This window comes from Microcaecilia unicolor, chromosome 10, assembly GCF_901765095.1.
Source record: "Microcaecilia unicolor chromosome 10, aMicUni1.1, whole genome shotgun sequence".
NCBI classification, from domain to species: Eukaryota; Metazoa; Chordata; class Amphibia; order Gymnophiona; family Siphonopidae; genus Microcaecilia; species Microcaecilia unicolor.
The window spans coordinates 108,434,880-108,453,149 of NC_044040.1; the positions used below are offsets into that span (position 1 = coordinate 108,434,880).

An 18,270-nucleotide genomic window follows, 5' to 3' on the forward strand; every position below is an offset into this window, starting at 1 on the left:
CATATAATGGCTCACCCCATCTCCTGTTTTCAACTATCCTCCTTGGGTTTAGTGCTGTAAAAGTTACCCATCCAAAAAATGCCACAATACATTGCTATGGGAGAAGCAGTTGTGAACATCTGCAATATTTGTTTTATTTATGCATATGTAGTGGTTAAGGAATTGAACAGTTCAAACCGGTTTCCCCCTCATCTCCTCTTCTAATAAGACAGAGAAAGCACACACGAACATCTGCTTTTATATAATTGTTTTCATTGTTAGAATTATATCCAGTATATGCTCATATATTTTTTTTTTCTGTGCAAGGTGGGATGGATATAAAATGTAATTATTTTAAGGTGAAAATGTTAAGGTTGTAGTAAGAAATTTTGTTCATGCCAGTTTGGAAAAGTATAGTGGGTGATAGTTGTACCATTTCACTGTTATGAAATGTTTACTTGTCTGTTACTATTCATTCCCTCAAAGGTACTGTCAGAATTGAAATGTTCAGAAACATGCAGAATGCAGAAATAATCAGAAAAATGACTGAAGAATTTGATGAGGTAAGTCACTTTGAGTAGACAGCATTTGAAAAGTATGAGTACATTTACAGAGGGTGCTGTTCACTAAACTGTCTCCTGACAATGCAGTGATCGGTGCACAGTAACAACACGGCAATGTTCAGTTAACATAGAAGAGGATGAGGCTGTGCTAATGTGAAGATAATTACTCTGCTGGCACTATTAGCTCTTCCTGCTGTAGTGATAGGCAGAATAAAAAGTATAAAAAACTTTATCAACTAACCTACATACTCTTTTCCCCCTTAGTATTTAGTTTTAAGACTTGAACTTTGTACCACAGCATTAACAGCCTCTAGCAGGCACTGCAGGACCTAGTTTAGGCTTAATGGGGAAAACAAAAAAGAGAGAGAAAAGCAAGCATTATTAACTAGTTTCCATAGTGTACAACCCTTTTCCCATAGTTTTAAACTGAAATTTTCTCTAGTAGAAGACACTTTTCCCATAGTTTTTAACCGAAACTTTTTCTAGCGGTAGAAACTTAACAGCCAAAGAACTTTAAACGGTAGTATGAAGGCTCAAATCTTGTTCTAAAAGACAGTAATTTTCTGTTCTTTGGTTGCTGGAGAGGTAGCACTGCTAGTGACCTCAATTAGGTGAAGGTGTGAGGAAGTAGAATATTTGCAGAGGTTACTAAGGCAACGTGATTACTGAGTTAGCTTGAAAGGGTCTGTTTGAAGCAGTTCCCTTATTCAAAACTATATAAAGAGGAAAGGTCCCACATCTTTTTCTGAGAAGTTCTGAGAGAAGAGGACATTTCTCTGGTAAATGAACATTAGTGATAGTCATAATAAAAATATAAAAAAAGCAAACTTTATCAACTAATCTCCATACTCTTTTCCCCCTAGTTTTAAAACGTGAACTTAGTACCACAGCATTAAGATAGCTTTTGCATGCACTGCAGGACCTAGTTTAGTCTTTATCCCGCTCACCTACCCCTAGTACAACTCTTCATTTATAGTCAGTTATTGTAATTAGGATAACAAGCAAGGAGTGCTCTTAGAGTTTTAAGAACACTTCATTACCTTCTAAGAAGAAAATACTAAATCACACAATGTACCATGTAAACTAAAGACTTTTTTGTATTAGCTAATACCTTAGCAAGTTTTAAATTATTGAAAAACTCAAAAATACTAAGATGGATTCAGCAGAGCAGCAGCGAGAGGGGTGCTATCCAGTCTTTTGCATTGTCACATGTATGATTATCTCCCAGTTGGTGAGCAGTTATATGTGTGAGCCTGATGCAAGAAGCTCCTAGCTCTCAGGGGACAGGTGTATTCTCTTGAGACTAGAGTTAGCAGACTTGGTGGAGCTGAGGGAGACAGAGAGTTATATAGAGGAGACCTACAGGGATGTTGTAGAGAAGTCCCACCTCCAGTCTGGTATCCCCTGTTCTGGCTTGGAGAAGGAGGTCTCCTTGAAGGAGATCATCACCCTGGTGAAGTAGGAAGTACTCCTGTAGCCAGGACCTGCCCACCAGGGAATGTAGTATCTTTTCACACCAAAGATATTTCTCCAAGTTCTCCCAAGGAGAGAAGGATTAGGACAGCTGTTGTAGTTGGTGATTCGATCATTAAGCGCAATAGATAGCTGGGTGGCTGGTGGACGTGAGAATCACCTGATGACTTGCCTGCCTGGAGCAAAGGTGGCGGACCTCACGCGTCACCTAGACAGAATCTTAGATAGTGCTGGGAAGGAGTCAGCTGTCTTGGTACATGTGGGTACTGATGAGATAGGAAAATGTGGTAGAGAGGTTCTGGAAGCCAAATTTAGGCTCTTACGTAGAAAGCTGAAGTCCAGATATTCCAGAGTCACATTTTTAGAGATGCTCCCTGTTCCAAGCGCAGGACCCAAAAGTTAGGCAGAGCTCTTAAATCTCAATGCATGGTTGAAACGATGGTGCAGGGATGAGGGATTTAGATTTGTTAGGAACTGGTGACATTCTGGAAAAGGGGGAGACTGTTCTGAAAAGATGAGCTCCACCTTAACCGGGATGGAACCAGGCTTCTGGCACTTACTTTTAAAAAGGAGATAGACCAGCTTTTAAACTAGAATGGGGGGAAAGCCGACAGTTGCCCAGGAGCGCATGGTTAGGTGTGGAGTATCCTTGAAGGATACTATTGAAACAGGACATATAGGGAATCCCAGTAGAGAGGTTTCAAAAATGCTTACAGTAAGCCAGGTATGCTAAGAGAAAGCAGGATAAAGGATGCACATTATCCCCTTCAACTTCTAAGCAGCTTGTAGATCCATGGAAAAAAAAACATAATTTGAAGTGTCTGTATACAAATGCTAGAAGCCTAAAAAATAAGATGGGAGAGTTAGAATATATAGCACAAAGTGATGAGGTAGATATAATAGGTATATCAGAAAGAGGACAATTAATGGGACACTGTGTTAACAGGGTACAAATTGTATCGCAATTCTAGAGAGAATCAAATTGGGGGGGGGGGGGGGGGGTCGTGCTATATGTTAAAGAGGGAATTGAGTCAAATAAAATAAATATTCCACTTGACAGAGATAGCAGCGTGGAATCATTATGAGTAGAAATTCCATGTGGGAAGGGAAGGATATTTCTTGTAGGGTTGTACTAGCATCCGCCAATACAGAAGGAATAGATGGATGAAGAACTGTTTACAGAGATTAGGAAAGCTGGCAAATTGGGCAACGCTATAATGGTGATATCAATTACCCCGATATTGACTAGATAAATGTTACATCAGGATGTGCCAGGGAGATAAGTTTTCTATTTGTAATAAATGACTGCGTCTTGGAGCAGCTGGTCCAGGAGCCGACGAGAAGGGGAGCCATTTTGAATCTGGTCCTTGGTGCCATGCTGGGCACTGTGCGAGAGGTGACAGTGTTGGGTACCCTTGGCAAGCAGTGATCATAACATGATTAAGTTTGAGATACTATCTGGGAAGAACCCACAAAAGAATTCTAGTGTAGATGCATTTAATTTTCGAAAGGGTGACTTTAATAAAATAAGAAAAATGGTTAAAAAGAAACTAAAAGGATTGGCTGCAAAGGTTAGGACACTCAATCAGGCGTGGACGTTATTCTAAAATACCATCTTGGAAGCCCAGAGAAAGTCTCAGCCAGCGGGTGAAGTAAAAGAGGTCATTACAGCCAAAAGATTATCCTTCAAAAAATGGAAAAAGGACCCAAAAACAGAAAATAAGAAGAAACATAAACACTGACAAGTCAGCTGCAAGGCATTAATAAAGAAGGCTAAAAGAGAATATGAAGAGGAACTTTCCGCAGAAGCTAAAACTCATAGTAGTAACTTTTTCAGTTACCGCTATTGAAATGATAAGTAGTAGTTGTACATCAGAAGCAGAAAGCCTTTCGAGTGAATCTGTGGGACCGTTAGATCATGAAGGAGCAAAGGGGGAGGACAAGGCCATAGTGGATAAACTGAATGTATTCTTTGCTTCTGTATTTACGGAAGAAGATGTAAGAGATCTGCCTGTACTGGAAGTAGTTTTCAAGGGGGGAGGGGTGATGTGGAGGAATTAAATCTCGGTAATCCTGGAAGATGTACTGAGCCAAATTGACAAATTAAAGAGTAGTAAATCACCTGGACTGGATGGCATACATTGAAGGGTACTCAAAGAACTCAGGCATGAAATTGCTGTTCTGCTGGTAGTAATATGTAACCTGTCGTTAAAATCGTCCTTTGTTACTGAAGATTGGAGGGTGGCCAATGTGATGCCGATTTTTAAAAAGCTGTCTAGAGGTGGTCCGGGATATTATAGACCAGTAAGCCTGACGTCGGTGGTGTGCAAAATAGTAGATACTATTATAAGAATAAAATTATAGAGCACATAGACAAATATGGTTTAATGGGATAGAGTCAACATGGGTTTAGCCAAGGGAAGTCTTGCCTTACCAACTTGCTTCATCTCTTTGAAGGCGTGAATAAACATGTGGAGATAAAGGTGAGCCGGTGTATCTAGATTTTCAGAAAGCTTTTGATAAAGTTCCTCATTAGAGACTCCTGAGAAAAATGAAGAGGTAAGGTTCTGGTATGGATTAGGAATTGGTTATTGGACAGAAAACAGAGGGTAGGGTTAAATGGTCATTTCTCTCAATGGAGGATGGTGAACAGTGGAGTGCCGCAGGGATCTGTACTGGGACCGGTACTATTTAACATATTTATAAATGATTTGGATTTCAGAACGACGAGTGAGGTGATTAAATTTGCAGATATAAAACTATGCAAGGTTGTTGAAACACGTGTGGACTGTGAAAAACACAGTCTGCATGTGTTTTAACAACCTTGCAGGAAGACCTTAGAAATTGGAAGACAGGGCGTCCAAATTGCAGATGAATTTTAATGTGGACAAATACAAGGTGGTGCACATTGGAAGGAATAATCCAAATCAGTTAAACTGATGCTAGGGTTCAATTTGGGGGTCAGTGCTCAATAAAGAGATCTGGGTGGTGGTACATAAGTACATAATGCCACACTGGGAAAAGACCAAGGGTCCATCGAGCCAACATTCTGTCCATGACAGCGGCCAATCCAGGCCAAGGGCACCTGGCGAGCTTCCCAAACGCACAAACATTCTGTACATGTTTCTGGAAATTTGGATTTTTCCCAAGTCCATTTAGTAGTGGTTTATGGACTTGTTCTTTAGGAAACCGGCTAACCCCTTTTAAAACTCTGCCAAGCTAACCGCCTTCACCACGTTCTCCGGCAATGAATTCCAGAGTTTAATTATGCGTTGGGTGAAGAAAACCTTTCTCTGATTTGTTTTAAATTTACTACACTGTAGTTTCATTGCATGCCCCCTAGTCCTAGTATTTTTGGAAAGCGTGAACAGACGCTTCACATCCACCTGTTCCACTCCACTCATTATTTTATATACCTATATCATGTCTCCCCTCAGCCGTCTCTTCTCCAAGCTGAAAAGCCCTAGCCTCCTTAGTCTTTCTTCATAGGGAAGTTGCAACTGCTTGCCTTGGGATTTATAGTATGGAGTGTTGCCACAATTTGGGTTTCTGACAGGTACTTGTGACCTGGCTTGGCCACTGTTTGCAAAACAGGATACTGGGCTTGATGGCCCATTGCTCTGACCCAGTATGGCTACTCTTATGTTCCTTTGGTCCCATAATCTACAGTTCCTTGTTATGGCATTTCCTATGTTTTAACTGAATGGTTAAAGGCTGGTAACATTCCAGCAACTAATGTTGATGAGTTTCCATGTATTAATTTTAGCTCTTAATTTATATTAACTGTAAAATCTCCATTGCCCTAGGTACACATAAGGACCTGTATATACTATTTAAACTGCTTTCAGTGTAGTTGCAAAAACTACAGAAAGACGGTATATCAAGTCCTGCTCCCTTTCCCCCTTTCTCCTTACACTACTCTATAGTAGGGTCCAGAATATATTTTGCTCTTTTTTAAAAGAAAGCCAAAACTCTGGTCTGATTTAGTGATCATATGCAGTTGAATGTTTCCATACTTTAGTTGCACTGAATTTTTCCATTTTTGGTATCACCCACTTAGTTTTGTTTGTTTCTTTTTAAATATATTTATCTGTAAAGTGTAATTAACACAGTTTTCCTTAAAGTTGTGAACAACTTTAATTGTAATTTTAATTTCCCTTTAGGATTGTATTCAAGAAATGTGATGAAATTTTCTGTTCTTGGAGGACAAGCAGGACATAGGATTCTCACAAGTGGGTGACATTTCCTGATGGAGCCCTTGTGTGGACGCCGACCAGCGTTCCAGAACGTCTATAAACCTTTGGTAGGCCCGTGCTGAGTATGCACAAGTGCCTTCTCACCAGCTGTGATGATGAATTCAGTCACTGCAGCGAGTATTTTCTTGGAAAGTGATTTTTTTTGCCTTCCTGCTCTTTTTTTTCATGTGAGTAGCACGGGTTGTTGATACCTGGAATACCCTCCCATGAGAGATGGAGGAGAAAAAAAAATGTTGATTGAATTCAAAAAGTCGTAGGATGAATACATAGGCTCTCTAAATACTATAAAAAATGAATTCAAAAAGTCGTAGGATGAATACATAGGCTCTCTAAATACTATAAAAAAAAACCCCAAAACTTAAATGGTTGCGTATATGTGGATATGTCGAGTGGTGCTGTAGATGGCAACTCTGGACTGTGAAGAACTGAGGCCAGTACTGGGCAGGCTTGTATGATCTGTGTCCTGTATATGGTAATCCGGTTTAGGATGCGCTGGAGAAGCCTTCAACAGAGATTTCAATATTTTGGAACTTGAGGACCGTGCTGGGCAGACTTTCACGGTCTATGTCCCGCAATTGACAGAACAAATTTGGATAGGCTGGAGTGAGCTTCGACGGCAACTTCAGTAGTTGGAAACTAAGGACAGGGCTAGGCGGACTTTAGTGGTCTATGTCCCAGACATGCCAAAGAGAGACAATGATAAAGTATTTCATATCACATTCATTGTTGTTTTAGTCATTGTGTGATAATGATTGTGAGAGTTGGACAGACTGTATGAATGGTTCAGGTCTTTATCTGCCATCATTTACTATGTTGTTTCACAATCAGTCTTTAAAGCTGAAAGTCATTTTAAGGTTGGAGCCATAACCATAATTCCATTATGTCACAAGGATCAGTCCAGACAAATGGGTTGTGACTATTCACCAGCAGGTGGAGACAGAGAACTTTAATTAGTTGTGCCTCATAAGCACCTGTGCGTAGCAACGAAACCATTATTCTCTCTCTCTTCAGTTGAGTTTGGATTTGAGAATATCCTGTCCCTCCCTAATCTCTCATTGCCACTTCCTACCTCTTTATCTCAGTCTTCCCTTCTTTTTCTCCTGCCTCTATTTAAAAAAAAAAAAAAAAGCAGCCACTGCTGTTCTTTTTGAGAGCACTTGTGCTGTGGGAATATTGCGGGGCTTTAGTGCCTTGAAGATCATGAGACTGGCTGTTTTCTGTTGGAGCATTTATTATTCTCCGAGGACAAGCAGGCTGCTTGTTCTCACATGTGGGTCGGCGTCCACGGAGATTTTTCCAGTAAAAATCCACAAAGCTTTGTGACAGCCTCCAGAGTGTGGGACGGACGCACTACGCATGCGCGACCATCTTCCCGCGCGCATCTGTTCCCGCCTCAGTTTTTCTTTTTCCGCGGTGCAGAGTGGCTGCGTGTCGGTCTCTCTCCCTCAGGCCCAGTTTAAAAAAAGCTATTTTACCTTAGTTTTTTTTCCCCCTGTTAAGTTTCCTTTCGCTTCCGTTGTGGCCTTCTTGGGTCGCTCGTATGCAGTACCCCTTTTTTTGCCCTAGGTCGGCACAATAAGCCTTTTGATTTTGCCGTTGCGATTTTTCCGCTGATGTCATCAAAGCCTCCCAGCGGCTTCAAGAAGTGTGCTCGTGCCAGCGGTCGATCTGAAACGAACTCTTGGTGCATCCAGTGCCTTGGGCCCGACCATCGCCCAGACGCTTGCAAGTTGTGTGTTTGAAAAAACTGACACAGGCGTCAAGAAGAGCTCTTTGGGACTGTCTTTTCGGAGCTCCGACTGATTCCTCTGCATCTATATCGGCACTGGGGATGGTATCGACATCGGGAATCGCAGGTAATGGCTGTCCGGACATCACCACTAGCTGGGAGTAGCAAGCCGTCGAGTGGGTCTCCACCTGTCTCGAAGGCTCCTGCTGTGCAGGCCCACCAGGATTGACCACTGTTGGATCCGACCCCGAGGGGGCGTGTTGATTCCACGTCCTTATCGGTACCAAGGAGTACTGGTGACATGCTTCGAGCGAAGGCGAAGAAGCGTTGGCACCGGTATCCGAGGCACGGTACTAGGAGCTCTGGGGCATTGAAGGATTCGGCACCCGGAAAGCGTCGACGGCAGGAGGAGTGCTCTCCCCCCATACAAGTGTCGGTGCGTCGATCTTCGGACAGCCCGGTACCGCCTCGCAGGCCTGCACAGATTCTGACATTGACTTCTGTACCGGCCCCACAGCCTTCCTCGACAGTGACTCTGGAGGAAAGCATTTGAGCCATTCTTTCAGGCGTTCTGGAAGGGCTGCTGCATCAGCATGCCTCGGTACCGGGGGTGCTTGCGCCCTCGGTACCGTCGATGGAGGCGGCAGCTGGCTCTGTGCCTGTGGTGAGGTCCCCGACGCTGGTACTGCTTGCGGCATCGGCCTCTGCTGCCACCCAGGTTGACTCCTCGTCAACATCGTTGGAGGGAGCTTCATCGCCGCTGGCATGGGAGTCGACTTCTCGGCATCGCCATCGAGGACATGGTTCCTCGGCGTTGAGACGGGCCCGGTTTCGGACTGCAGTTCGAGAACTCTTGTCTTATATCGAGGAGGATGCCTCCTGGGATGCAGGGGAAGATCCCAGATATTTCTCTTCCGAGGAGTCTTATGGTCTTCCTTCTGATCCCACTCCTTCACCTGAGAGGAAGCTTTCTCCACTGGAGAGTCTCTCCTCCTCGTCATATGTCCGGGAAATGTCTGTGGGCATTCCCTTCCCTGTGGTAACTGAGGATGAGCCCAGGACTGAGATGCTCGAGGTCCTTTACTGTCCTTCACCACCTAAGGAGTCATCCACTGTCCCTCTGCATAATGTCCTTAAGGAGACATTGCTGAGGAACTGGATGAAATCATTAACTAATCACACCATTCCCAAGAAAGAAGAGTCCCAGTATCGAATCCACAGAGAACCTGAGTTGATGAAGTCGCAGTTATCTCACGACTCTGTGGTTGTGGATTCCGCTCTCAAGAGAGCCAGGAGTACTAGAGATTTCGCCTCGGCGACCCCGGGGCAAGAAACTAGGACTTTAGACTCTTTTGGGAGGAAGGCCTATCAGTCCTCTATGCTCATGTCCAGAATTCAGTCTTACCAGCTCTACACGAGCATCCACATGCGGAACAATTTAAAGCAACTGGCGGACTTGGGGGAAAAGCTCCCTCCGGAGCACGCCAGGCTTTTTCAGGAGGTGATCAAGGCTGCTGAAGGTGTGTCGTAAATTCCTGTCCAGGGGTGCTTTTGATGTTGTATCCAGATCTGCTGCTCAAGGTATAGTGATGCGCAGACTCTTGTGGCTGCGTGCCTCTGACCTGGACAATCGAACCCAGCAGCGGCTTGCGGATGTTCCTTGCCGGGGGGGATAATATTTTTGGTGAGAAGGTCGAGCAGGTGGTAGAGCAGCTCCACCAGTAAGAAACCGCCCTCGACAAACTCTCCCACCGGGCGCCTTCAGCATCTACCTCAACAGTTAGACGTTTTTTTCAGGGGAAGGAGGAATGCTCCCTATGCTTACAATAAGCGTAGGTACAATCCACCTTCCTGGCAGCCTTCCCAGGGTCAGCCCCAGCGCGCTCGTTGGCGTCAACTGCGTGCTCCCAGGCAGGCCCCTGCAGCTCCCCAGCAAAAGCAAGCGATGGGCTTTTGACTGGCTCCAGCTGAGTATAGCCGCCATAAAAGTATCTGTGCCGGACAATCTGCCGGTCGGGGGGAGGTTAAAATTTTTTCACCAAAGGTGGCCTATCATAACCTCCGACCGGTGGGTTCTCCAAATAGTCCAGTTAGAGTACTCCCTCAATTTGATCTCCAGACCTCCAAATTGTCCACCTGGAGCTCAGTCCTTCAGCTTCCAGCACAGGCAGGTACTTGCAGAGGGACCTCTCCGCCCTTCTCAGGGCCAATGTGGTCGAGCCCGTGCCACCGAGGTAAGAGGGGCTGGGATTCTATTCCAGGTACTTCCTTGTGGAAAAGAAAACGGGGGATGCGTCCCATCCTAGACCTAAGGGCTCTGAACAAATACCTGGTCCGAGAAAAGTTCAGGATGGTTTCCCTGGGTACCCTTCTTCCCATGATTCAGAAAAATGATTGACTATGCTCTCTGGACTTAAAGGATGCTTACACTCACATTCCGATACTGCCAGCTTACAGGTATTCTCCGAGGACAAGCAGGCTGCTTGTTCTCACGACTGGGGTGACGTCCGCGGCAGCCCCCACCAACCGGAAGAAGCTTCGCGGGCGGTCCGCACGCAGGGCACGCCCACCGCGCATGCGCGTCCGTCTTCCCGCCCGTGCACGACCGTTCCCGCCAGTCTTTTCTTTTCCGCGCTGGAGAGAGTCGTGTGTCGCCGCTCTCTCTTAGTCAGCCCCGGAAAACCGTCGCGTTTATTCGCGAATTCGTTAATTTTTTTGTTTCTTATTGCCTCGCGCTCCAACCTTTTCTTTTTCCTTTTAAAAAAAAAAAAAAAAGAGAGAATGCGCTTAACTTTCCCTCGTTTCTAGCGGGGGCGTCGCGTTGCGGCCTTGTGGCCGCGCGGTCGATTTATTTTCGAGGAGTGATTTACCGCCACCATCGACGACTTTAACTTCGCCGACACGATTTTTCCGTCGATGTCCTCGAAGGTCCCGAGTGGATTTAAGAAGTGTGGTCGGTGCGGCCGGCCTATCTCGCAGACCGACACCCACGCTTGGTGCCTCCAGTGCTTCGGGCCGGAGCACAATATCAAGTCGTGTTCTTTGTGTCTTGGTCTCTGGAAACGGACTCAGGTTGCGAGGCAAGTTCTGCGGGACCGTCTTTTTGGAACTTGCGCCGGCCCCTCGACGTCGACGGCATCGACGGCCGGTTCTTCGGTACCGGTATCGATGCCCGCGAAATCGGCACCGATGGCATCGACCCCAGGAGTACAGGTCCCGTCGGCCCGCTGGTCCTCCGGTGACGGTAGGGGTGAGAGGCCGCGTGGACAATCGGCCCCAGTCACTCCCTCTGCTCATGGCCCTTGGGACCGAACCCTGTCCGACCTGGCCCCTCGAGACCGAGGGGGATCGACCTCCTCCTCCTCCGTTCCACCTGGCGCCGATGACGGGCACCGCAAAAAGCAGAAAAAGCACCGTCATCGGTCCCCATCGGTGCGCCCGGCCCTCGGTGCCGGAGATGAGTCGATGCCGAAGCGTTCACGTCGAGAGGAGAGGTCCCCCTCGGTAGTGGAGGTACTGACGCGTCAGGGTCCCAGCACTTCGGTGCAGTCTCCTGGACCCGAGCAGCTTCCGGCACCGACGCCTCTACCGGCCCCCCCGTCTTTCCCGACAGCGGGCCTGGACGAGTGCCTCCTGAGCCATCCTTCCGGGGATCCTGGAAGGGCTGATGCGCCAGGCTGTGCCGGCGCCGGGGGTGCTTGCGCCCTCGGCGCCGTTGACTGTGGCGCCGGCGAGCTCTAGCCCGGTGCCGAGGCCTTCGACACCGCCGCCGCTTGCGGCGCCGGTCTCGACCGCCACGCAGGTAGAGTCCCCGTCGATGAAGGGAGCTTCGTCCCCGCCGGCGCGGGAGTCCACCGCTCGACGACACCGAGGCCTCGGTGCCTCGACGTCGAGCCGGGCCCGGTTAAGGACTCAGCTACATGAGCTTATGTCCGATACCGAGGAAGAGGCCTCGTGGGGGGAAGAGGAGGACCCCAGATATTTCTCCTCAGAGGAGTCTGTGGGCCTCCCCTCTGACCCCACGCCTTCACCGGAGAGGAAGCTCTCGCCTCCTGAGAGCCTCTCCTTTGCCTCCTTTGTTAGGGATATGTCTATATGCATTCCCTTCCCCGTGGTCTCTGTGGATGAGCCGAGGGCTGAGATGCTCGAGGTCCTCGACTATCCATCACCACCTAGAGAGTCCTCCACGGTGCCGTTGCACAATGTCCTCAAAGAGACACTGCTTCGGAACTGGATGAGACCATTATCTAACCCCACCATTCACAAGAAAGCAGAGTCCCAGTACAGAATCCACTCGGACCCAGAGTTAATGCGGCCCCAATTGCCCCATGACTCGGCGGTCGTGGATTCTGCTCTCAAGAGGGCACGGAGTTCGAGGGATACCGCCTCGGCGCCCCCGGGGCGGGAGTCTCGCACTCTGGACTCGTTTGGGAGGAAGGCCTACCAATCTTCCATGCTCGTGACCCGCATTCAATCTTACCAGCTCTACACGAGCATCCACATGCGGAACACTGTGAAGCAACTGGCGGACCTGGTTGATAAGCTCCCGCCGGAGCAGTCCAGGCCTTATCAGGAGGTGGTCAGGCAGCTGAAGGCGTGCAGAAAGTTCCTGTCCAGGGGTATCTATGACACCTGTGACGTGGCATCTCGTGCTGCGGCCCAAGGTATAGTGATGCGCAGACTCTCATGGCTGCGTGCCTCTGACCTGGACAACCGCACCCAGCAGAGACTGGCCGACGTCCCTTGCCGGGGGGATAATATTTTTGGTGAGAAAGTCGAGCAGCTGGTGGACCAACTGCATCAGCGGGAAACCGCCCTCGACAAGCTCTCCCACCGGGCGCCTTCAGCATCCACCTCAGCAGGTGGACGTTTTTCCCGGGCCCGGCAGGCTGCGCCCTATGCTTTTGCCAAGCGTAGGTACACCCAGCCAGCCCAAAGGCCTCGACAGGCACAGGGACAGCCCCAGCGCGCTCGTTCTCGTCAACAGCGTGCACCTAAGCAGCCCCCTGTGCCTCCACAATAAAAGCCGGGGACGGGCTTTTGACTGGATCCATGGGAACATAGCCGCCCTCAAAGTGTCCGTGCCGGACGATCTGCCGGTTGGAGGGTGGTTAACATTTTTTCACCAAAGGTGGCCTCTGATAACCTCCGACCAGTGGGTTCTCCAAATAGTGCGGTGCGGATACGCCCTCAATTTGGCAGACAGTATCTCAGATTCCGCCTGGGCGCACGGCACTTTCAGTATTGTGTGCTGCCCTTTGGGCTTGCCTCTGCCCCACGGGTGTTTACAAAGTGCCTCGTGGTGGTTGCGGCGTATCTCCGCAAGCTGGGAGTGGACGTGTTCCCATATCTCGACGATTGGCTGGTCAAGAACACCTCGGAGGCAGGAGCCCTCCGGTCCATGCAGTGCAACTCCTGGAGCTCCTGGGGTTTGTGATAAATTACCCAAAGTCCCATCTCCAGCCAACCCAGTCTCTGGAATTCATAGGAGCTCTGCTGAATACCCAGACGGCTCAGGCCTTCCTTCCCGAAGCGAGGGCCAACAACCTCCTGTCCCTGGCTTCGCAGACCAGAGCGTCTCAGCAGGTCACAGCTCGGCAGATGTTGAGACTTCTGGGTCATATGGCCTCCACAGTCCATGTGACTCCCATGGCTCGTCTTCACATGAGATCTGCTCAATGGACCCTAGCTTCCCAGTGGTTCCAAGCCACCGGGAATCTAGAGGATGTCATCCGCCTCTCCACTAGTTGCCGCACTTCACTGCTCTGGTGGACCATTCGGACCAATTTGATCCTGGGACGTCCATTCCAAATTCCACAGCCCACGAAAGTGCTGACGACGGATGCATCTCGCCTGGGGTGGGGAGCTCATGTCGATGGGCTCCACACCCAGGGTCTGTGGTCCCTCCAGGAAAAGGATCTGCAGATCAACCTCCTGGAGCTCCGAGCGATCTGGAACGCACTGAGGGCTTTCAGAGATCGGCTGTCCTGCCAAATTATCCAAATTCGGACAGACAATCAGGTTGCAATGTATTACACCAACAAGCAGGGGGGCACCGGATCTCGCCCCTTGTGTCAGGAAGCTGTCGGGATGTGGCGTTGGGCTTGCCAATTCTGTATGCTCCTCCAAGCCACATACCTGGCAGGTGTAAACAACAGTCTGGCCGACAGACTGAGCAGAGTCATGCAACCGCATGAGTGGTTGCTCCATTCCAGAGTGGTACGCAAGATCTTCCGAGAGTGTGTCACCCCCTCGGTGGACCTTTTCGCCTCTCAGACCAACCACAAGCTGCCTCTGTTCTGTTCCAGACTTCAGGCACACGGCAGACTAGCGTCGGATGCCTTTCTCCCTCATTGGGGGACCGGCCTCCTGTATGCTTATCCTCCCATACCTTTGGTGGGGAAGACCTTACTGAAGCTCAGGCAAGACCGAGGCACCATGATTCTGATAACGCCCTTTTGGCCCCGTCAGATCTGGTTCCCTCTTCTTCTGGAGTTGTCCTCAGAAGAACCGTGGAGATTGGAGTGTTTTCCGACTCTCATTTCACAGAACGACGGAGCGTTGCTGCACCCCAACCTTCAGTCTCTGGCTCTCACGGCCTGGATGTTGAGGACGTAGACTTCACTCCGTTGGGTCTGTCTGAGGGTGTCTCCCATGTCTTTCTTGCCTCTAGGAAGGATTCCACTAAAAAGAGTTACTTTTTCAAGTGGAGGAGGTTTGTCGTTTGGTGTGAGAGCAAGGCCCTAGAACCTCGTTCTTGCCCTGCACAGAACCTGCTTGAATACCTTCTGCATTTATCAGAGTCTGGCCTCAAGACCAACTCAGTAAGGAATCACCTTAGTGCGATTAGTGCTTACCATTATCGTGTGGAAGGTAAAGCCATCTCTGGAGAGCCTTTAGTCGTTCGATTCATGAGAGGCTTGCTTTTGTCAAAGCCCCCTGTCAAGCCTCCTGCAGTGTCATGGGATCTCAACGTCGTCCTCACCCAGCTGATGAAACCTCCTTTTGAGCCACTGAATACCTGCCATCTGAAGTACTTGACCTGGAAGGTCATTTTCTTGGTGGCAGTTACTTCAGCTCGTAGGGTCAGTGAGCTTCAAGCCCTGGTCGCTCATGCTCCGTATACCAAATTTCATCATAACAGAGTAGTGCTCCGCACCCACCCAAAGTTCCTGCCGAAGGTGGTGTCGGAGTTCCATCTTAACCAGTCAATTGTCTTGCCAACATTCTTTCCCAGGCCGCATACCCGCCCTGCTGAGCGTCAGTTGCACACATTGGACTGCAAGAGAGCATTGGCCTTCTACTTGGAGCAGACACAGCCCCACAGACAGTCCGCCCAATTGTTTATTTCTTTCGACCCTAACAGGCTAGGGGTCGCTGTCGGGAAACGCACCATCTCCAATTGGCTAGCAGATTGCATTTCCTTCACTTATGCCCAGGCTGGGCTGACTCTTGAGGGTCATGTCACGGCTCATAGTGTCAGAGCCATGGCAGCGTCGGTGGCCCAATTGAAGTCAAGCCACTATTGAAGAGATTTGCAAGGCTGCGATGTGGTCATCTGTCCACACATTCACATCACATTACTGCCTCCAGCAGGATACCCGACGCGACAGTCGGTTCGGGCAGTCGGTGCTGCAGAATCTGTTTGGGGTGTAAATCCAACTCCACCCTCCAGGACCCGCATTTATTCTGGTCAGGCTGCACTCTCAGTTAGTTGTTCTTCGTAGGTCAATTTTTCTGTTGTATCCTCGCCGTTGCGAGGTTCAATTGACCTGGGTTCTTGTTTTGAGTGAGCCTGAGAGCTAGGGATACCCCAGTCGTCAGAACAAGCAGCCTGCTTGTCCTCGGAGAAAGTGAATGATACATACCTGTAGCAGGTGTTCTCCGAGGACAGCAGGCTGATTGTTCTCACCTACCATCTCTCCTCCCCTTTGGAGTTGCGTTTTCATCTTTTGCTTGTCATTCAACTGGTGGGAACGGTCGCGCACGATCGGGAAGACGGCCGCGCATGCTCGGTGGGCGTGCCCTGCGAGCGGACTGCCCGCGAAGCTTCTTCCGGTTGGTGGGGGCTGCCGCGGACGTCACCCCAGTCGTGAGAACAATCAGCCTGCTGTCCTCGGAGAACACCTGTTACAGGTATGTATCATTCACTGTATCTTCGATTCCGTGTGGGAACACAGCACTTTCAGTATTGTGTGCTATCCTTTGGTCTCGCGTCTGCGCCCAGGGTTTTTACAAAATGCCTAGCAGTAGTTGCAGCGTCGCTATGCAGACTGGGAGTGCATGTGTTCCCTTATCTCGACGATTGGCTGGTGAAGAACTCCTCCGAGGCAGGAGCTCTACAGTCCATTCAGATGACTATTCGACTCTTGGAGCTACTAGGGTTTGCCATCAATTACCCAAAGTCCCACCTTCTTCCAGTTCAACAACTAGAATTCATAGGAGCTCTGCTGGACTCTCAGACAGCTCGGGCCTATCTTCCCGAGATGAGGGCAGACAACCTTCTGTCTCTTGTTTCCTGGGTCCGAGCGTCTCAGCAGATCACGGCTCGGCAGATGTTAAAACTGCTAGGCCATATGGCCTCCACAGTTCATGTGACGCCCATGGCATGCCTTCACATGAGATCTGCTCAATGGACCCTAGCTTGCTAGTGTTATCAAGCTGCGGGGATTCTAGAGGATGTGATTCAGCTGTCCACCGCTTTTCTCGATTCCCTTCAGTGGTGGACAATTCGACCCAATTTGACCTTGGGGCGTCCTTTCCAAATTCCTCAGCCTCAAAAAGTGCTGACCATAGATGCATCTCTCCTGGGGTGGGGAGCACATGTAGATGGGCTGCACACTCAGGGAGCTTCGTCCCTCCAAGAATCAGGTCTTCAGATCAATCTCCTGGTGTTGTGAGCAATCTGGAACTCTCTAAAGGCTTTCAGAGATCGGCTGTCCAAATTATTCAAATTCAGACAGACAACCAGGTTGCCATGTTCTACATCAACAAGCAGGGGGGCACCGGATCTTGCCCTCTGTGTCGGGAATCCGTCCAGATGTGGCTTTGTGCTCGCTGTCACGGCATGTTTCTCCAAGCCACAAATCTGGCAGGCGTAAACAACAGTCTGGCCGACAGGTTGAGCAGGATTGTGCAACCTCACGAGTGGTCGCTCAACTCAGGCGTGGTACGCAAGATCTTTCGGGAGTGGGGCACCCCCTCGGTGGATCCTTTTGCCACTCAGATGAATCACAAGGTCCCTCAGTTCTGTTTCAGACTTCAGGCCCACGACAGACTAGCGTCAGATGCCTTTCTCCTTCATTGGGGGAAGGGCCTTCTGTATGCATATCCTTCCATACCTCTGGTGGGGAAAACTTTGCTGAAACTCCAGCAAGACCGCGGAACCATAATTCTGATTGCTCCTTTTTGGCTGCTTCGGATTTGGGAGTGTTTTCCGACCCTCATCACTCAGAACGAAGGGGCGCTTCTGCATCCCAACCTCCAGTGTCTGGCTCTCACGGCCTGGATGTTGAGAGCATGGATTTCGGCTCCTTATGTCTTTCTGAGGTTGTCTCCCGAGTCTTGCTTGCTTCCAGGAAAGATTCCACGAAGAGGTGTTACTCTTTTAAATTTAGAAGGTTTGCAGTCTGGTGTGACAGCAAGGCCCTAGATCCTCGCTCTTGTCCCACACAGACCCTGCTTGAATACACTTCTGCATAGAAGAAAATCCTGGAGCAGAACCGCAATTGACTGGCAAAAGTACATGTGAGAATGGAGTGGATATAGCACCGTTCACGAAAGAGAGTGTGTATGAACAACTTAAAAATCCAAAGGTGGACAATGCAGTGGGACCGGATGGGATCCACCCCAGGATATTGAGGGAGCTCAGAGAGGTTCTGGCGGGTCCTCTTAAAGATTTGTTTAATAAATCCTTGGAGACTGGATAGGTTCCGTGGGATTGGAGAACGGCGGAGGAGGTCCCTCTTCACAAAAGTGGTGATAGGGAAGAAGCTGGAAACTACAGGCCGGTAAGCCTCACTTTGATTATTGGAAAAGTAATGGAAGCGATGCTGAAGGAAAGGATAGTGAATTTCCTGGAAACCAATAAGTTGCAAGATCCGAGACAACATGGTTTTACCAAAGGGAAATCGTGCCAAACGAATCTCATTGAATTCTTTGACTGTGTGACCGGAGAATTAATTCAAGGTAGTGCTATGGACGTAATCTACTTAGATTTCAGCAAAGCTTTTGACACAGTTCCCCTCAGGAGGCTCTTGAATAAACTAGA

The 18,270-nt window shown here is 48.9% G+C and overlaps 1 protein-coding gene across 1 annotated transcript in view; it reads left to right on the forward strand.

The window, feature by feature from the left end:
• STAG1 (stromal antigen 1) overlaps positions 1-18,270 on the forward strand; it is a 1,758,022-nt gene that overhangs the window by 196,546 nt on the left and 1,543,206 nt on the right. The window contains 1 exon segment of the mRNA XM_030215628.1: positions 466-542. Coding sequence (XP_030071488.1) covers positions 466-542 — 77 coding nt within the window.